The 21,640-nt window shown below is 44.6% G+C and overlaps 1 protein-coding gene across 2 annotated transcripts in view; it reads left to right on the top strand.

Annotated features, from left to right (window-relative positions):
* The window catches only part of CEP152 (centrosomal protein 152), a 725,831-nt gene that overhangs the window by 494,067 nt on the left and 210,124 nt on the right, over positions 1 to 21,640 (top strand). For both annotated transcript variants that reach the window (XM_085644215.1, XM_085644214.1), the window contains exons 20-21: positions 4,889 to 5,020; positions 19,053 to 19,691. In XM_085644215.1, the coding sequence (XP_085500341.1) occupies positions 4,889 to 5,020; positions 19,053 to 19,691 (771 nt within the window). The remainder of the gene's footprint in view (positions 1 to 4,888; positions 5,021 to 19,052; positions 19,692 to 21,640) is intronic.

Raw genomic sequence — 21,640 nt, 5'->3', positions numbered from 1 at the left:
GAGGGCCATCAAGTGGTTGCCGGCATCAGTAGTAGGTTGTGGTTGCCATTCCTGTTAATTTTTGGTGTCAATGAAAGGCAGAGGCCTCTACCCTTTCCTAGATCTGTGCCCTGTTAATACCTTCCTGAGGAACAAGAAATTCAGGATGCTAACACTTGCCCAGGTTCAGTCTGGTTAGATCCTGGATGGAAGTTTTGGACCTGCAGGATGCCTTTTTTCACATCCCCTTTCTGCAGGCCCATATGCGTTGCCTTCGGTTCATGGTGGGCCAGGAGCCTTTCCAGTTTGCTGTGTTCTGCTTTGCCCCTTGGGTGTTCACGAAGGTGATGGCTGTGGTTGCAGTACATCTGCTGAGTTCAGTAGTACCAGTCGTCCTCTACGTCGACTAGCTGCTGGTAGTTGTTACCCACCTCCAGACTACAGTAGACCTCCTGCATTTGCTGGGGTTTACTGCCTGACCTAAGTTCCTTGTAGGCTATGCGCCTTGCCACAGCCTACCTTTCCCAACACCCAGGGTCCCTCTAGAAGCGTGCAGGCTGCCACAGAAAAAGGTAATCCCCCACCTTACTCTGGTTTACAGCCCTCTTTTCGAATAAGCTACTTTAAAAGACCCATGTTTTCAGCAGAGTGTTTTATTTTCTTCTTTGTGCAGCCTCTGAATGAAAGCATGAAGCTTCCCCTTCTTTAAGCAGTTTGGTCTCTCTTTTGTAGAGCATATCTGCTGAAAACTGTTCTTAATCTTCTTTGAGGCAATTTTCAAAACATGAACTATAAGCTCCATAGTGACAAACAGGTCCTCAATCATCTCTTTGTCACCTTTGGAACAATTAAAAATGGCAACATAAGATTGGCATTTTTTCAGCACACATTCAGAAATAATGTATTTTAAGGTGATCTTAAATATGATGACGGAAAATGAGGCACAATTGAAAAGTAATTACCTAGGATCACATAGCTTGGTCAAGCGGGGAGTCTGGGTTGATTACAGGTTTCTTTGTTTCACATTCTGCAGTTCAGCTCCTAGATGGCAATTATTTGTGTCTCCCATTTTATGTATAATTATGTTTTTAAAATCAAAGCACACTGGCTATGTGCGCATGCACACAAACACCGGCACACACACTTTCTTGCTTGTACACTGAACCCCTGAAAGAGAAAGCAGCAGCGCAGGACAGTCAAAGACTAAAGGAAACGTAGCGTGCCTTTTTGTTGCATCACCCCAAAGAAAGGCATGTGTCCCCAGCAGCCTGTGTGGTGTTATTTTTAGGTTTACCTAAAGACCACAAAAACCAAAACACTACAGGCACACACCTTCAACCAACACTTTCTCTCTGGAGTTATGTCTGCATACAACTTTTACACAAACTGTCCACATACCAGGTGGTACATAAATACATGTAAAACCATATTACATGTGCACTTGTGACACTTATTGTGAGGACGCAGACCTAACACTGACTGAGCACAGACATGGCCTCATGAATGTGCCTACAACCCAGATGGTGTGAACACAAGCCACCAATTCTGCATAGGCACTTCACCAGAGTGAGGGCAACTACACGTATTAGCAGAGCAAAGATCTGTAGGTTCCAGTCATTCAACTGTTGCACGTTTTAGCATCCACACAAGTGAAGTGCAGAGCTGGGGGTGCAACAGCCTTTGACAAAGAGCTCCCATCACAGGCCTTTACATATTTATTACCCTCTGGGGATGGGGACAGCAGTACAGGTGGGCTGAGTGTCAAGATCGTGTAGAGCACTGTGAATGTGCTTAGAGAGCGACTGTTTGAAAAATCATTAAGAGAACCTCCCTCTCCAAGCACTTTCATTGCACTTGCACATGTGTTCACTACTGCCCCTCTACAAACCACAGCGCAACTGCTGCAGCAGTAGAGATGGAGGGCATCTAGGAGCATGAGCTCATAGTATGGAAGGCAGTCAGTGACCATAAGAAGGCTTGGTTATTTTTGTGCCGGAGTGTCCAACAGGGCCTCGAGCTGACCCATAGACGGCTTTGGTGGCTCACCCACATCTAACTGTGAATGCTAATTTTAGACTCCGTCACAGTTTTTTCATGAGCTACAATGGTTCTGTCGGGAAGAACCCAATTGCTTTGAGGAAAATGATATTCAAAAGAAAAAAAAGCTCATTATATACATACCCAGGTTCTGAGCGACACAGGGTCGCCCCATTGTTGCCATATTTTCCGACCAGGCATCTATGATCAGCTCAGCAACAGCTTCTTAGGACATCCAGAGCCAAAAGAGCCAGGTGGGGGGTAGATCATTTGCCCATCTGGTACCAAAGATGTGGAATGCACTCCCATATAAAATAGTCCACCTCTCCCAGATGGCTGCCACAGCCCAGAAGTGATGCCTTGGGCACCACTGTCAGGTATGGATGAAGAAGGTAGAAGGGAAAGCCGCTGACCCTGAGCTAGTTCACAGGCCCACCTCTGGGGAGGTATTTCTTTTGTATATATTTTAAGGTAAGGAATATGTGGCTACAAGTCTCTATCAGGTTACAGGTTACTTACGTTCACTAACGTCTTACCTTGCAGAGACTATCTAGCCTCAGAATTCCTTACTGACCCTTCCATCTTTACTGTTCTGCAAACTGGACTTTCCAGCTAACAAGGACCTTGTAGGACTTAGAATCTGCACACTGGTCAAAAAACCTTCTGATGTGGCTTTGTTCCTTTGGCATGGAAATAGTCATGAACTGAAGTCAGCTTGCTTGGACGGCGCCTATACAGGCACCGTAGATGCTGCCACCAATGCAAACGACAGTGGTCCTAAATTAATGATTCATACAAAGTGGCAAAGGCACTTACATTAGTTAAATGATCTGCTAAGTCGTGAGCTGGGGAAGAAAACAATTATAAAAAGCTCACAATATTCAATCTAACATTTGAATATAAACCACAACATCCAAAATATAAATCACCAAATCTTTACTTCATTTGGACAATTCAATTACAATTTTTATTATAGTATTAGACTCAAGGTTGCTCCAGAGGGAACGTGCAATAGGTGCAAGTGCTGAAGGGTGAGTATGTGAGGAAAGGAATAATAGAGCATAGTTGTAAAAGATATTTTTTGAATTTACAGAAGTGAACGGTTTGTAATTCACCGTCACGAACAAAACCTGGTCACGTACACAAATCACAACAATTCATGTTACATAATTAATTAGAGACAATTCAATCGTCTGGCACGAAGAAAATTGGCGTGTCCCAGGTAGGAAAGGGGGGGGGGGGGCGTTGCCATTTTTCCTACCTGGGACACGCCAATTTTCTTCGTGCCAGACGATTGAATTGTCTCTAATTAATTATGTAACATGAATTGTTGTGATTTGTGTACGTGACCAGGTTTTGTTCGTGACGGTGAATTACAAACCGTTCACTTCTGTAAATTCAAAAAATATCTTTTACAACTATGCTCTATTATTCCTTTCCTCACATACTCACCCTTCAGCACTTGCACCTATTGCACGTTCCCTCTGGAGCAACCTTGAGTCTAATACTATAATAAAAATTGTAATTGAATTGTCCAAATGAAGTAAAGATTTGGTGATTTATATTTTGGATGTTGTGGTTTATATTCAAATGTTAGATTGAATATTGTGAGCTTTTTATAATTGTTTTTTTCCCCAGCTCACGACTTAGCAGATCATTTAACTAATGTAAGTGCCTTTGCCACTTTGTATGAATCATTAATTTAGGACCACTGTCGTTTGTACCAAGATTTTACCCAGGTCCTTAATTCACTGGGTCACCCCATTTTTGTAATGGCCACCAATGCAAGGCCGCTTGAAGGCACCTAACAGCACCCAGAGGTACTGCTCAAGATTTTCCGGATCCAATATGATAGGGAATATTCAAAGGTAAGGAATATGAAGCTAGATAGTCACAGATTAGGCGTTACCAACGGTAAATAACTTGTTCATTTGAATGCCTTTTTTGGTAGGTCAGAAGACATAAAGTTAATTTTTGGCCCATAGAGGACAAATTCCATTTTGAAAACTTGGTCCTAGACCAGCTCATTCTGCGCTCAGGCTCTCTTTGTGTCTCTAGCTTTTTTCTCGAATTCCTTTTCGTTCAGTTTAGCCCACAAATGATGAGAAGGCTAGTATGGCAAGTCATAGCAAAGAAGAAAGTATTTAGGACTGTCCCTACAAGAATCGCTATGGGGAGTAACTTTAAATTATTGGTGCATCCGCTCTATCTTTCTCCTGAGTTGTTTGGAGATTTCAGTGTACTGAAATCATGGTTGGTGGATGCAGAGAGGGAGGTGTTTAAGAAGTAGCACTTATAATACCCAGCCATGCACGTTCATAAGTAAGACTTATCTGAAGTAGTCAGATTATCTAAAGGGAACAACAATGTCATAATGTTCATCTGCAGTTTGCCTTCCATAAGTGTACTACTTCTGTGGTACACTTAACAGGATATTCCAGTTGAAAGGTGGGCACATTTTTACCAGTGCTAGAGGGAACAAGAGGAGGGATGAAGCGTTATAGGAGAACTGACTGTGACCATAATGAATAGGCGTTAGTGTAATGATGATAAACTTTAAGCAGTGTGCTCAGTATATCCTCCTTCATGTAACTTTCTGTCGTGTTTGAAAGGTTTTGATTCTGAGTTCCACAGTTGCTGTAAAATAATTTTACTGTGTAAAGTCAGTTATCCCCATCCAGCCCCCAGAGTTAGGACCAATAAATTCTCCCTTTTTTATAACATGAATTTTACCAGAATATAGGCCAATGCATTTGACTTGAAAAACATTCTCCTAAATGAAAACCAACAGCAATAATGTCATAACCTATTATTTTTATATTTCACAACATTGAGAATTCAGTTTTCTAATTTATTTTTAATTTGCTTATAGGTAGAAGCAGCTGTCAATAATGCCCACACTCGATGGTTACAAGAATTAACTAGTCTTGCAGAGTATAAAGCAGCTGTAAGAGCAGAACAAGAGAAATGGGAGCAAGAAAGCAATCTTACTGTAGCAAATCAGGTAACATAACATTTACAGCGCCTAACAAACTGCTATTACACTGTGAGATTTTGAAATTCTCATGGAGGGATACCTTTTGAAAGGCAGTTGCATACACTGTGATTTGCTGTTTTTATTCTTTCTTTTACCTTTGATTGCATGGATTACTTACCTGTAAAGCACCTTTACTCAAACTGTACTTATTGGTGGCATACAATTGATGTCCTAATCCATTTAGGACAGATAGATCATGGGGACCTCTTGTTTCTAAGCTTTGCTTGGTGGCTGTCAGGAATTGGCTTTTTAGTTGATGGTGGTAAGTCCCCAACTCAAGTAATAAAGACAATCCTTGTCAGGGTGAACCCTTAAATTTACCAAATTAATCTAAGTTCACCCTTTGGTAGGTATGGCACGGAGCTGACAGACTTAATTTAGAGGGAATGGTAAGGTAATTATGAAATACTAAAACAGTAATTAAGTCGACATGAAAAATATTAAAAATCCCAAAGCAAATTAGAAATAAATGGAGTGAAATGTATTAAACAAAATGAAACCAAAATGCCAATGATAGTTGCTTTAGAACAGGGCATAGGGCAACTTGACACTAACCATGATGGAGCTTGGTCAGATACAATAACCAGGTTCATCCTAGTCAAAGATTTTACCTTCTGACTTTAGTACTTTAAGTCTCAATCCACCACAGAAGTAAACTTCTAAAGGCCCCAGGACCTCAGGAGAGGCACTTACTGACTCACAAGGTGTCAGGCATAGGCCAATAAGAGGGTCAAGTCCAGGTTCATGTGCCACTGGCCAGTTGCAGGAAAATACCTCTTGTAGCTGATGTCCCTGTTAACATGAGGACATCTCTATGACCCTTGGAGTTCATTTCATTCTCATGGGCACAAGAGAAAACAGAACTAGCCTTCTAGGCTCGTCTCTCAGACAGCTGTTTCAGTCTTCAGATCTTCCACAGGTCCAGGAGTGTTCTGAAGTAGGTGTCTGGAGAGGCTGCATTTATGAGCTAGTGGGTAAGAATGACCACTGTAGATGTCCTAACCAATGGGGTTCAGGTTCCTGGGACTAACACTACCCACTATGCACATTTTCAAGATGGCGGATGTCTTCACCCACACTAAACGTGGGATCTGTGGGCTCATGGTGTGCGTAGGGAGTGTACTATGGTAATCCCAGTATCCTCCCTCATCTAACCCTAATCTGCACTCCAAACATACTCCGAGACTGTAGTCTCATCAAGTGCTCAGCTTTCAGCAACCAGAAAGTGATAACACACAACTTGTTATTGCATTTTGTTTTCCTACTTTGAAGTGCGCCCCAAATTTTATATTTAAACCCAGCAGACCTGTGAAACAAAAACCTGAGGTCTTGGCAATCAAGCAGGGTCTGACACTGTGATGTAACAAGAGACCCAATGGGATAGAGGCTGTTCTGGCTGGAGGGACGGACAAAAGAAGGCTGCAGGCCTGGGTGTTAGCTACATCTGCTTGTGACAGGGTAGGCCTCTTTAAGGTTAATCAAGTCCTTGGCCAGTGTAAGAAAGTGGCTCTGTATATACTGTTCCCAAATAGGTACAGTGTGCACAGTCCCCAGAGGTTTGGCAGAGGCTAAAGTTAGATATCATCTTACTCTCTAAAGTGGTAGCTTGGTCGAGCAGTAAGGCAGTATCAGAGGACAGTGTAAAGCATTTGTTGTACACACTCAGTCAGCAAATGGTCTCACACACTCAAGAACTGAACTCTAGGCCAATGGTTTTGTATAAAAATATATAGTTGTTTTATTTTAGAACCAACAATAGGTATCAAAATATACTTTCTCAGAATGAGATGCTTTAGATAAATACTTTCAATAGGCAATAGACTTTTGAATGCAATAGTTACCGTTGTTGCACTAGGCAACACAATTTCAAACACAATATAACATTGAGCTCAATGAGAATTTCTAGTTAAATGCAATTGATTACTTTTTGGATTACATTTCTTACCACAGGGCTGGATCCTAGATTCAGTCCTGGGACATCTTCTGTAAACAGTTGAGTAAAAACGTTTTGGTTACACTTGTGATTTTTAATTAATATTATTGTATTTTAAAAGTTGACACTTTTCACATAGAATCACCAATGTTATCCTATGGGAGGAAATTCACTTAGCAGGTAAGTGGGGTTATTGTTACTTTTTCTAACTCAGTGTTGGATCCTGGATCCAGCACTGGGGCATCTCCTGTAAACAGTTGAAAGAATGTGTTTTTGTTATACAGCCGACTTTTAACGAATATTTGTAAGTTTGCAAAATTGACACTTAGAAGAATTTCTGGTGAAACCCAGGCAATCTTATCCTATGGAAGGAAAATCAAGTTATAGGTAAGTACGGTTGTAATTACTTTTCAGGGTCCGTGCTGGGCACCAAGATCCAGCACTGGGATCTCTCCTGATAACAGGTGAGTAAATTTGTTTTCGTAATTCGGCTGATTTTAGATGAATATTTTAAAGTTTCAAAACTCGACTCTTAGAAGAATTTCCAAGTGAAACCAGTCAATGTTACCCTATGGAAGATTAGTGAGTTAAGTACTTTTGGGTAAGTACTCGACTGGCAGAGTTAAGGTTCTGGGCATAGACTCAGGGGTCTCCCAGGGTCAGGTAGGCACACTTGTTACACCCTCAGCGGCACAGGGGCAGCCGGGGGCAGAGTGCGTTAGGCCCAATGTTATCCTATGGGAGGCAGGAGGCCTTTGGTTGGTGGATGCTGGCTAGCAGGCCACGCGGCTGTTGGAGCTGGGCTCCTGGTCACTTGCTCAGGGCAAGTGGGAAAGTAGATTAGAGTAGAGGTTGCACTGCCAGGGGCACTCGAGCGGCTGGGTGCAGGATGATTTTGAGCCGACGGGCGCTCAATGGATTTCAAAGGAGAAGCTCAAGGACGAACAAAGGCTGCAAGATTCTTCAGGTGCGTCCACCACTTCGAGAGGTAAGTTGGGTAGTTGGAGGATAGGTAGGCACCCAGGAGTTGGGCACAGGGGGCCGCAGGGCGCCAGGGTGCCTTTTGGCGTTGGGAAATCTTACCCTCTGCTGGTCCTGGTTGGAGGGGTCCCTGGTTCTAAGGCTGCAGGCGTTGTCAGGAGCATCGAGGTGTGTCCTTGGGTGCTGGGTTCGGGGTCACATTCGCCGGGGGGAAGTCTTCGTGGTCTTTGTCCACTCCGGCACAGGCCAGGCTTGGCGGGTGCAGAGTGTGCAAGAGTCGCAGTTCCTGGCTGATGCCAGGGGCTTATTACTTGCTTTGAGCAGTACCACTGCTCGTGGGAGTCCCAGTTAGTTAGTCACAAGGCAGTCAGGTCCTCCGGGGTTTTTGAGGTTTCTGACCACTGGAGACGCTGGGGGTTTAGCAGGTTCGAGGGTCGACAGGCCTGTAGGGCTGGGGCCAAATCAGTTGGTGTCTTCCTCTTGTTAGCAGCTGCACGGCAGGTCGTCTTGTTTCTTGATCTTCTTTCTTGTTTCGGAATCTGGATCTGAGGAAGGAAGGTTCAGGGTGCCCCTAAATACTAAATTTAGGGGCGTTACAGGTAGGTAAAGGGCAGGGACCAATGGGTATCTTCCCTGGGGTGGGTACACCCCCTATCCTGCCACTCTCCTGTGGGAGGGGGGCAGTAGCCAAGTCCTGATTGGGCAGGGCTCCCCATCTTCAAGATGGCGAGAGCCCAGAGATGTGCTTCACCTCGCCTCCCCCACCTGAGGGTGGGGTTGGCAGAGGCTGGCACACCCCCTTTCCTTCCTTGGGGTTTCCGGACAGTCTTCCCGCCCGAGTGGGGGTCAGAACCGGTAGGGGCCAGTTGCTGAGTACAGCAAGTGGCCTGGAGAAGCTCACAAAGGTGGCATGCCTTTAAAGCTTCCCCTGCCTATCCTGGGTGAGGAGACCTAGCACCTCTCCCAGGATGTGCATTGTTGCAGGCCCAGGAGAGTAGATGGCTCTCTACCCAGGGGTCCAGTAACATGTCTGCTGTGTGGAAGCCTAGGCAGCCCCTCAGACAAGACGTGGATTGTAGGTTAGGTTAAGGGGGCAACTCTAAGTTGCCCTCTGTCGTGCATCTTACAGTAACTCCCACACTGGCATCAGTGTGGGCTTACTGTGCTGAGGAGTTTGATACCAAACTTCTCAGTCTTCAGTGTAGCCATCATGGTGCTGTGGAGTTCGTGTTGACGACCTCCCAGCACCATATACTCTTATTGGCAGCACTGCACTTAAAGTGCACAGGAATGGACCTGGGTACTGTAGGTGCACAGGGCGCATGCACCTGTGCCCACACCACTGGCATAGGGCACCCAGCTAAAGGGGTGACTGAGGTATGCCAGGGCAGTGTGTATTGTGGGCGTGGCACACAGGGATGTGGGCCATGTCGACTTTGTTTTGTTCTGCACCAAGACACTCAGCCTGCAAAGGCAGTGTTTGTATCTCAGGGTACAGGGCCTCTAAGGGTGGCACAATAAGTGCTGCTGCCCTTAGGGGCCTTCTCTGGTCACAAGGCCCTGGGTACCTAGGGTACAATTTCCAGGGGCTGACATGTGACCAGAGATGCCAATTGGGTTTTGGCTGTTAGGCCGTTTTTTAGGGAAGGAACACAGGCCCTGGGCACCAGATTGGCAGGAGCCCAGGGCACACCAAGGAAAAGTGCATCAGTTATCAGGCAAAAAGTGGGGGGGGGGAGGGAGGGGGAGTTTACTGCAACAGAAACCCGCTTCCTTACAGCCAGCCCACGGGCCATCCTGTGAAGGGCATAGCATTACCTCCCACACCAAAGGGCTTTTGTCGCTCTCCTATTAGCTAGTTCACACCGCATTCACACATATTAAAATATAATTTCTGGCTGGTAGCAGTGGGAGAACAAAATGCAGATTTATCTGCAGATTTATCTGTCAGGGAGGGCAAAGGTAACTTTTAAAAAAGTCCTATTTGTTAGAAATTCAACTAAAACGGTGAATTGCGCTTGTAATAAATATCTCATAAAGTCCAAATATATAATTGTTTGCTTCTTCCTGCCTATTAAACTTAATATTGTATCCTAATTCTTTGCTATGTAACAGCTGTCCCTGCTACAGCGAAAATAGCTTTTAGGACTTTTTCACTGTAAGAACATTTCTAACTTTAAACTGTTATGTTGCCTACATTTAAATACAGGCACCCTGCTTCTGATTTATACATCTGCCTGTGGATTCCTCACCTTTTGAATTATCCCAATGCGCACCATTCCACAGAAACTTTTATTTATAGCTCTCCCATGTCGAAGAGGACGTTACAATGGAACAGCTCTGCACGCGACTCCGTGTGACCTCATCAGAGTCACAAGAAGACCTCGTCGGGTGGCTGACGTCAGTTCCATTATTTCCGCGCCGACGACGCATAACGGTTTTCTTTCCAGGATCTCCATTTCTGGGAAATTACTTGGATTCTGTTGCTCTAACTTTGTAGCTATTGAAGATGTCTCTTCCGAGGAAGTCAGGATTCGGTCCCTGTAGGGAATGTGAAAGTCAGAAGTCCATCACCGACCCGCATTATGATTGTCTTTGATGGGAAGCTGGTCTTCGGATCATGACGTTGGAGCATGTTTGTCATGCAAATTGATGAATCTGAAGGCCTTGAAGAAGAGGGAGGCCAAGTTGTTCATGGCCAAAAGCTAAAAAGCAGATATGGGGTAGTCAAAGATCTCGGACCCGGTCGAAGTCACCGACACATCACACTGCGAGGCCTTCCAAGAAGCATAAGAAAAAGCAGCACCATGGGTCTTGGCGTCGCTATTTAAAGGATCCAAAGTCGGTGTCTCTGAGTCATAGACAACGTCATAGAGATGACTTATCTCCAACTCCTTCTCTGGTGGGGTCTTTGGCTCAGTCTCGAGGGTTGTTATTCCACCGACTTCGAGGTCTGTATCTCCTGCACCAGCGCCAATGTATGCAACTCCATCTCCAGCGCTGGCGCCGAGAACTCCGTCTCCATAGCCGGAGACAGATTTGGTGCCTCCACGTACGGCTCCAGAGCCCTTTAATTTGGATCCGACGTATTCAGCATTTCCGACTCCGGGATCGGATCTGTCTCACTTCTTAAATGCTATGTTTAGAATTTTTGCAAGGGTCCACTTGCCTATTCTCTTGGAGGGTTTCCACCTCATTTTCAGCAGGCACCTTTCATGCCCTTTGTGGACATGACTCAAGTGAATTAACCTTCACTGGCGCCAAGACTATCAACACCGTTGCCTTTTCAAGAGCTACGTGGCCCTTTGAATGAATCATCCTTGGTGCTGTCTGGAACCGATCCGGTGCCGGTTCGTCCTCAACCCACTCCCTTAACTGTTAACTTGGATGCTTCTACAGCCCCGGTTCCAAAGTCCCCGGCGCCACTGACGCCGATACCGAGAGTAAGATCTCATAGAGAAACACAGACTTTTGCTAAAGGAAGCATACCAGAGAAGCATGATTGAACTGAAGAAGGAGAAATTGTGGATCTTCTCATGAGTGGGAAATGGTGACACCTAAAGGTTTACCACCTGCTGAGGTGACTTCCTACCATACGGTAATTAGCAAGGCTGCACATTTATTGGAGTTACCACCTCCCTCAGCTGAACAAAAGTCTAGCATCCTCAATGAGGTTCTCCATTCGTCATATTTGGCATCAGAGCCATCGTTGCCGTTCAATGAGGCTTTAACGGAGCCTATTTTGGAAATCTGGCAGAAGCCAATTTCCTCTGCTGCAGTTTCTAGTACAGTAGCCGGAAGGTGTAAATTGGCTCCCATGGATCCAGCTTTTTGTCATCCCATCCTTCACCGGTAAGCCTGATTGTACAGCCTTCTTGCTCTTTCAAATTATGAGCAGGGTCTTTTCCAACCAAGGCTTCTGATAGGGAACCAAAAAGAATGGAGCAGTCTGCTAAGAAGGTCTTTTGGTCAGGAAGTATGGCCTTGAAGTCCACAAGTGCCATTTGTCCATTAGGACGCTACAGTCAGGCCCTAATAGATTAAGCTAAAAAGGTCATCCCTAAATTACCTGCAGTGATCCAGAGACATTTTTCTGAGCTGTTGACGGATGCCCGTCAAGTAATTAAATCTGGGCTGAACACTGCAGACTCTGTAACAAGGGCAATGGGATCTTCTGTAGCAACTAGACAACATGCCTGGTTAAAGAGATCAGGTTTTTCTCCAGATGTTCAGGCAACATTGTTGGACCTACCCTTTGATGGGTCTCGTTTGTTTGGAGCCAAGGCTGACTCTGCGCTGCAACGTTTTAAGGACAGCAAGGCAACTGCAAGGTCTTTAGGGCTTCAGACCTAGTCTAGGGACTGTAGACAGTACCACATGTTTCGGTCTTTCTTAGGAACCTGTTCTTTCGGGGGAGACAGCAGCAGACAAATCCTGTTTGCAAATTCTACAGGGGAAGGGGCAGAGGTCGCCTGCAAGGTTCTGCCCATCAACGAGTCTCCTCCCCCTCCACCTCTAAATCCGTTGTTGCAGGAAAGCAACTCTAGCTGCGCCACCTTAGAGCATGCCTGCCCCTTGTGAGGACGTATGACCTATTTTCTACTTCACTAGAGGTCTATTATTGCATACCTCTGGGTTGTGAAAATCATAGCGAATGGGTATGCCCTACCCTTCCAGGAGTTTCCCCTTCCTTTCCCTCCCCTTCAAGGCCTTTGCTCGGAAGAGCATCTTCTGCTTCTCCAGCAGAAAATACTGACCTTGCTTCAAAAGGGTTCAATAGAGTTGGTTCCAAAGCAGGAAAGGGGTCAGGGGTGCTATTGCCGGTACGTTCTGATTCCCATGAAGGATGATGGTTTACGGCCGATCTTCGACCTCAGGATTTTGAATTTCTCCCTCAAATAGGAGAAATTCAAAATGTTGACACTGGCACAGGTTCTTCTCGCAGGGGAGAAGGAAAACCTGATGGTGTCGATCGATTTGCAGGATCCATATTTTCACATTCCCATTCTGAAGTCACATCAGAAGTATCTCCATTTTATTGTGGGGACTCCACATTATGAGTTTGCAGTCCTTCCGTTTGGTCTTACTTCTGCAACTCGGGTCTTCTCAAAGGTGATGGCAGTGGTGGCAGCACATCTCAGAAGGTTGGGGATTCCTGCGTTTCCCTAGCTGGCTGCTCAATGCAAAGTTGCCAGAGATGGTGTTGCGTCATATGCAGTTGACAACGCAGCTGTTGTTCAACTTGGAATTTTCAATAAATGTACCCAAATCTCACCTGGATCCTCTCGGTTCAACCTGTTCATAGGGGCGGTACTGGACACTCTTTTGGAATTGCTCTTGACCCGTTTGGCGCACAAGGTCTTTCGTCCTTCCCTTTGCAGTCAGTCGGTTCAGGTCTTAACAGACAACACTACTGCGATGTGGTACATCAACAAACCAGGAGGAGTAGGGGTGTATTGTCTCTGCAGAAAGACTCTGATCCTGAGCTCAGGACCATCAGATTTGCATATTCACAAATCATCTGGTCAGAGTACTGAATGTGCGTTTGGACAGCCTCAGTCGACGAGTAGTGTCTCCATTCAGAGGTGGTACTTCACATTTTCCTCGATTGGACCGGTTTGCCACTCACGGGAACACTCACTGCCCATCGTTTTGCAGTCTCCAGTATCAGATGCAGGGAGCGTTGGGGGATGTGTTTCAGATAGATTGGGGCTCGCAGTTTCTTTATGCATTTCCGCCATACCTTTGATTCCTCGGGTTCTGAGGAAGATTCACCAAGACCGGTCCAAGTCCTATTGCTAGCCCCTGATTGGCCGTGAAGGGTGTGGTACACAGACCTTCTTTACCTCTCTTTGTACCCTCTGCACCATCTCCCTCTCAGGGCAGACCCCCCTCACCATCGCTGGGGTATGTTCTGCACCCCCACCTCCAGAACCTGCACCTTCATGCCTGGAGATTGAACAGGGCAACCTGAGTTCTTTCTCTCTCCCACCTGAGGAGGTGGCCGTTACTTTAGCGGCCATAAGACACTCAACCACAACTATCTATGCTGGTAGGTAGGCTAAATTTATGAGATGGTGTGGAGAGAAGTCAACTGACCCCTTGAAAGCCCATTTATCTGATGTTCTAAGTTTTTCTCCTGCCTTGGCGCAACAAGGCGGCGCTGTGGCTACTGTTAAAGATTACTTATCTGCCTTGTCAGCATTTCTTTGTTGCTCAGATCAACCCTCTTTGTTTAAGTCTCCTATAGTTAAGGGTCTCGCTAATCGTGTTCCTCCCACTTTTTTTATGCCTCAGTGGTATCTTTATCTACTTCTTACGTTTTAGATAGGTTTGCCCTTTGAACCCTTGCATAGTTTCCCTTTGAGGTTTTCCGCATTCAAAACTATATTTTTTGTAGCAGTCACATTGGCTAGGAAAGTGAATGAATTGCAGGCTCTTAGTTCCAAGCCTACGTTTACATATTTCCATGCAGATAAGATGGTTCTTAGGACCAGAGCTGCTTTCCTGCCTAAGGTGGTCACTCCATTCCACTTGAGGCAGTCCATTACCTTGCCTACTTTATACCCTCCCCATCATCCTTCAAAGGAGGAGGAGAGACTTCACTGTTTGGACCCCAAGAGGGCAGTGGGCTTCTACTTGGATATAACCAAAGGATGACCAGCTTTTTATTGGATACGTGGGCAAGATGAAGGGCAAGTCTGTCCACAAAAGAATGCTGTGCATCAAGATTTGCTACACCATGGCCAAGAAGGAGCCCTCTGAAGGTATTCATGCTCATTATACCAGGGCTAAATCCTCCTCTTCTGCTTTGGCTATTGGTGTCCCTGTGGTTCACATCTGCAAAGCGGCATCTTGTGCCTTCCTCCACACTTTTGCAAAACATTATTGCTTGGATTCGGAAGTGAGGAGGGACGGCTTGGGGATTCAATTCAAAAGGTGAGGAATCACAGGCAGACCATCAGAAGAACAAGCTACTTACCTTCGGTAATGCGTATTCTGGTGGATACAGTATCTGCCTGTGGATTCCTCACTGACCCACCCACCTGACCCTTGGCCGTCTGCTTATACTGAAACGTAAAAAAATTATATTATCTTTTATACATATGTTTTATGTGATTTTCTATTTAAATCATGGCTATTTAGATTTGGGAAATAGATATGGTGTGGTATTTCCTTATTTGTTTGTGTATTGTATACTATGTATTCTTGTAGAAGTGTTCTTAGTTCACCCATTTCGCCTCAAGTCAGCACGCCAATGTCGTCACGCAGAGTTGTTCCATTGTGACGTCATCGTCGACGTGGGAGAGCTATGGAGAAAAGTTTCAGTGGAATGCTGTGTATTGGAATGATTCAAAAGGTGAGGAATGAATCCACAGCCAGATACTGTATCCACCAGAACAAGAGTTACCTACCTAGGGGAGATTAGCTACTCATCCCCGGGAAGTAGAAAGCCCACTAGGTACCAGGGATATGTTTATGGGCATGTCGGGGAGAGTCCTCATAGGCAAGGGTCGCTCCCCTTTTGTTTGGGTCACACGTTTTGTCAATTTCCTCCCTCAGAAAATGAGAGAGAGAGAAGGAGAGAGAGAGACAAGGAGAGAGAGTGAGAGAGACAGTGAGACTGTGAGAGAGGGAGAGAGAGAGAGACCGAGAACGAGCGATAGAATAAGAGAGAGAACGAGGGAGAGAGAGAACAAAAGAAAGAGAACGAGAGGGAGAGCGAGAGGGGGAACGGGAGAGAGATAACGAGAGAGAGAGAGAGAGAACACGAACACTGGAATTCAGCTGTTGGTCTGCATGAACTGGCATTTAGCTGGCTGCGTGTGTAAACTGGCGCTTTGTGGCGGTGTGCGTAAACTGGCACTTGGTCGTGTGGGTGTGAACTGGCGCTTGGTGGCGGTATGCGTAAACTGGTTCTTGCCATGCGATGTGCATGGACTGGTTGTGTGCGTGGATGACACTTGGCTGCCAGTGTGCATGGATTGCGTGTGGCTGGCCGTGTGGCTTACTTGGATCCCCCATCAGTTTCTTTCACAGAATCCCCAGCAAACCTCAAATTTAGCTACAAAGTCAAATTTTCCTCACATTTCTGTGTTGTGTCATGCTCGCGTCAGCATAAATTTCTTATCACCCAACGTTCCACTCGGTCTTCCGATAAAAATTATACCGCACTTGAGTGGGCGGCCAAAGCAGAATCAGCCTAAAAACGTCTTTTTAAAAACTGCCCTTTTGGTTCCCCCTCAATCTCTACATGTTTTTGGCCTTTCCCAGTTGCAGGCACTTGGCCTACTGAACAAGTGAGGTAGCATTTCTATCGGGAGACTTTGGGTAATGCCGGATGGATTGAAGGTTTTGGCTCCTCACAGATTCTAGAACTGTGCATCCCAGAAATGTGGGAAAAATGTGTGTTTTTGGGTCAAAAAGTTTGCAAGAGATTCTGGGAAAGAAAGGTGGTGACAGTCTCCCAAGTCAGCCCACCCTGCATAGCCCTCGGTGTCTACTTTAAAAAAATGTACAGGTTGGCTAGGTTTCCCTAGGTGGCAGCCGAGCAAGGGTCCAAAATCTAGAGCTTACCCACATTGGAAAGAGAGGGTCAGTTTTTGGTGGAAAATTGCTCTGTGTCCATGTTGTGTTTTGGGTCGTTTCCTGTTGCGGGCACTAGGCCTACCCACACAAGTGAGATAGCATTTTTATCGGGAGACGTGGGGGAACGCTGGGTGGTAGGAAATATGTGCCGGCGCAGTGAGCCCACAACTTTCTCACACACAAATGTGAGGAAAATGTGATTTTTGAGGGGCTACAGTTGAGGCTTGCAGGGAAATCTGGGTATGAAAACATTGGAAGATCCAGGCAAGCCACACCTCCCTGGACTCGCCCGGGTGTCTATTTTTCAGACATGTCTGTGTTTGGTAGGTTTCCCTAGAGGGATGCCGAGCCTGAGGCCAAAAACGTAGGTGACCCTCTTGCAAAACCAGGTCGTTTTGTGATGGATAAATTTGATGTGTCCACCATACGTTTTGGGCCTTTGCCTGTCGTTGGCACAAGTGAGGTAGCAATTGCATTGGGAGACTTAGGGGAATGCTGAGTGGATGGAAGTTTGCGACTCTCTACAGATTCCAGAACTTTCCATTACAGAGATGTGAGGCAAATTTGTTTTTTTAGACAAGCTTTGAGGTTTGCAATGGGTTCTGGGTAACAGAACCTGGTGAGATCCACACAAGTCACCCCATTCTGGATTCCCTTGGGTGTCTAGTCTTAGAAAATGTACAGGTTTGCTAGGTTTGCCTAGGTGCCTGCTGAGCCAGGGCCCAAAATCCACAATTAGGCGCATTGCAAAAAATGGGTCAGTTTTCAGTGGAAAAATGTGATGTGCCAACATTGCGTTTTGTGCACTTTTCTGTTGGAGGCACTAGGCCTACCCACACGAGTGAGGTACCATTTTTATCGGGCGACTTTGAGGAATGCTGGGTGAAAGGAAGTTTATGGCTCCCCTCAGATTCTAAAACTTTCCATCACAGAAATGTGAGGAACATTTGTTTTTTAAGACAAATTTTGATGTTTGCAAGGGATTCAGGGTAAGACCCACACAAGTCACCCCATCCTGGATTCCCTCGGGTGTCTAATTTTCCAAAATGCACAGGTTTGCTTGGTGCCAGCTGAGCTAGGGCCCAAAATCCACAGCTGGGAACATTGCGAAAAAAGGGCCAGTTTCGCCTAGCAGCGAAGGGGTTATAATAAATACTTTATTGTGCTTATATCTATAGGTTTTAAGAAGAGTTGGGCACTTTATTGTGCTTATATCTATAGGTTGTAAGAAGAGCTGGGCAGTGCACTCATTTAAAAATACCTAAAGCAGAGAGATGGATGGCCACTCAGTGGGCCTATAGAGGGACTATTATAGGTTCAGGTAAACATATGTGATTAGGGTAACAGAATATAGTACATTGTTATCCTTGATGCAAATGCATAGACCTCATAAGACAAATGAAAAAGGAAACCACCATGTACAGGGCAAGTGTACATTAAGACAGTGTGTATATTACTTGCCAAACAGATGTTGTGCTGTTGGCAAAGATGAGATGTTTGGGTGACATAAATACAAGTATATTGTGTACCACAGGTCAACTAGTGGGCCATTATTGCTTTTTGGGAGTTCAAATACCTAGGGTATCTCATCATCCATCTCAGCTCAAACAGGAGAAGTGTTCGAGTCATGTCTTTCTCATTTTGTTTCAGTTTTTCAATGACACACCATTCCAACTCACTGTCACGGTGTCCCTCCTCAATGTAGTGTTGCGCCAATTTCTTGGCATCCCGTTTACAATGTATGGTGCTGCGGTGTTCCGTCATTCATCCCTACATACAGGAGATTACAAGGGCACTTTATGATGTAAACTACATATTTGAATTTGCATTTCGATAGTCCTTTCAACGGGTTCTGAGCCCCAGATCTACCTCCTTCATTTTTTGTGTGAAAGGTTATACACTACAATTGTCACAAGGAGAATGCATACCTGGTGGCGGTATGCCCCACAGTGTTCTCTGTCTGTTATCCATAGCGGGTTTCCTTGGGCGAGTGTGTACCAATATGTCTTTTAGGTTGCTGGCCCTTTCGAAAGCGTACACTGGTTTGTTGAGACCAATGCCCCCGATACCAGAATCCTCCATTTCTTATTATTGAAGGTAAGTAACTTGTTCTAATATAAAACACTGCAGCTTAAAATGGCTTCTTTAACATATAAAACTGTAACTATTTTCTCCTATGTAATATACAAATTATAATCCATGAGGACCCTCGATTAAGTTGCACTGGAATCTGAATTGCTTTTAGTGCTTGAGAGTTTTCTGGATGTGGAGTAATTAATGTGAAGAGTACCCCGCTCAGAAGCAGTGGAGATTGAAGTGCTTCACAGTAGAGCAATCTTACTGGTGCTTGTCAGGGTGTACAGGTGGATCAGAAGATAGTTCACACTATATAATCATTGTATCCTTGATCTGCACTTTAGGCACTGCCGGCAAGTAACTTGGCATCCAGGTATGGTAAGGGTGTGCTTGAAGTTAAACCATATTTTATTCTTTCAGATATCGGCGGTTGTAATGGCGGCTGAAGAAAAGTGGAAACAAGAACATCTGAATGCCGATAAACCTTTAGTTAATGGGAAACAAAAGGAGCTGGAGGAGAAGATTACTTTGTTGACTAGAGAAATAGAATCAAAGAATGAAGAACACACAGCTCGCATAAAAGCAGAACTGGCAAAAGCACGAGCTGAGTGGAACAAAGAAAAGCAAGAGGAAATTAACAAAATGCGTGCACAAAATGAAAAGGATTATCGGACCTTTTTAGATAGTCATAGAAATAAAATAAATGAGGTACTTGCCCAAGCCAAAGAAGACTTTGAAAGACAGAAAAAAGATTTACTTAATCAGAAAAGAACTGAAATCATGGAAAGCATTGAGGTGAATCGTAAGCAATGGGTAACTGAGGAAAGCAAGAAGCTACAACAACATGAGGAAGATATTTTAATATCAATCCAGTATTTCCTGGACCTTATTCACCTAGATTTAGTCAAAGGATCAAATGACAAATCCACTCTAAAAGAAAAAGCTCCAACAGTGAACCTCAGCAGCCAGTATCGGGAAAAACTGATGGAATGTCTGCAAAAGTCCTGTCAGGAAATTGTTTGTAGGAGTCTTGAAAATGCCATGCACCACTGGAGAAAGGTACATCTGATCTTATCCCTTCCTTCCTCTTTTCATGCTCTTTCCCCTTCTCCTTTTCGTTAGTCGTAGCCTATTTCTTAGCATGAATGGGAATTTGGGATAATAGTTATAAACTGGCTCAAAAAGCCTTGTATGCACAGTTTAATCTACATAGAAAATAATTTGATTGCAAAATACATTGAGGATAAACAAAAAAATATAAGCAATGTTTAGTCTATAAGTGGATTATGTCAATACCTTTCTGTTCCCTGGGTATAGTAATGTATCTGCATTTTCAGGTAATGGGATGCATGGTATCAGTGCCAATCTCTTCCTTTTCAAAGCTTTAAGAATTCTGAGAGAATCTTATTTTTTCTTGGATTATTAAAGGACATGCCTCCCACCAATCCCTTGATCTTTTCACCAGTGGCTATTTACGGGTGCTTAATGGGAAAGTTAATAAAAGTAGGATTCGGAGGTGCCGCCGTTGGAGATGTTTGTCAATATAAGAACCCTTTTACTGGTTTGTTTTAGAATCTAGTATTTAAGAAGGCAAGGGTTGAACTTGCTCTGTCAAAAGAACAAGATTTTATGACCTGATTATTTTACCTTCCTCTCCTTTTCAGACTCCTCTATTTATTTAGCCAATGTAACTCCAAAAAGTTCTGAATTTTCTCTTCACAACTCTAGTGGTCTAGGGTCAGGGAACATCCCAGGCCTATTGTCCAACTTTTTAGTGTATAGGGCTTTGGTGCGTGGTCTTTTACACTTTCACTGATGCCAATGAGGTACTTTAACAAACATCAGCTTTCCCATCAGGGTAAGGGTGCAGCAGTTTGTTTGATTCTGATTTGGGGGGGGGGCTTAGAAAACAATAGTTTAATAGTCTATTCTCCAAACACATTCATCCACAGCTTAATAGGTGGTACTTTTTTATCACTATGGGAGAGAAGAATGCTTTCCTTTAATGTTCCACCACGCCTTCAGACAAAGTCTGAGCCCTGTATTTACACTGACATACTGTACAATAGTGACGCTGCTTACCATCATGCTGATGCACAAGTTTTTAGTTGCAGTTCCACTCATTGCACTAATAGGAGTTTCTATCAGATTGGGAAAAGCAGGCCCCCAGCAATAATAGGATAAAGAGGCCAATTTAATGTCATCTGTGATCTTCATTAGAATCAAGGATGATCAGGAGAGATATGTTGAACCCTGTTTTGTTTCAGAACAGCCGGAGCTAGGAAGAGGGCATCTTGTACAGAGTCTGACATACATGCTGCACCTTGCCTTTCAGTTATAACACACCATTTAAGATTTCTCAGGTGTATAAGTTTGTGTCGGCTTCACAGCTTTATTCTGTCTCGTTTCTGAGCCTAGGAGGTAAAGTATACTGACATTTTGATGAAGATGTAATTTCCATTAATATATGCAAGAACCTCACTTATGCTTTCTTCTATTCATTCCCTCTACTAGGGAGAATAGTTCGTCCGAATGCTCAGCCGAACGACCCACTATTATCAGGAATACTCTTTCCAAGTTTATTGCAGCCCACATTCCCTTTGTTCTCGGTCAAGAGTGAAAGTCAGTGTTGTGTAAGCGTTTATTAAGTCTGAGACTGAGAGCCATTAAACGTCTAGAGTTTCCATTTGCCTGTACAAATCAATCATTTAACCTGAGAGCTAATTTGCAGGCTCACTTGGCAGTCCTAAATCAGAACAACCAGTTGGTTTTTAATGATGTTTCTAATCATTATATTTTCTCCAAAGATTCCTCATTTAGGTCTGCCTGTGGTGCCTCGGCACCAAATATGACTCCATGTTCTGTGACAAGTAATCTCTGGTGCACCCCAAAGCCACCAGGCAACAGGAAAACAAGCTCCGGCTCCGAGCACTGTCAAAGTCAATTGGTCTGGCATTGGCTGCCAACCCTTTGTCTATGGCAAGGATTGGCTTTTTTTTGTAATGGTA

This window comes from Triturus cristatus, chromosome 3_1 (genome assembly GCF_964204655.1).
Source record: "Triturus cristatus chromosome 3_1, aTriCri1.1, whole genome shotgun sequence".
In the NCBI taxonomy this organism is placed as follows: Eukaryota; Metazoa; Chordata; class Amphibia; order Caudata; family Salamandridae; genus Triturus; species Triturus cristatus.
The sequence above is the reverse complement of the archived record's forward strand: the minus strand, read 5'-3'. Positions and strand labels throughout refer to the sequence as shown.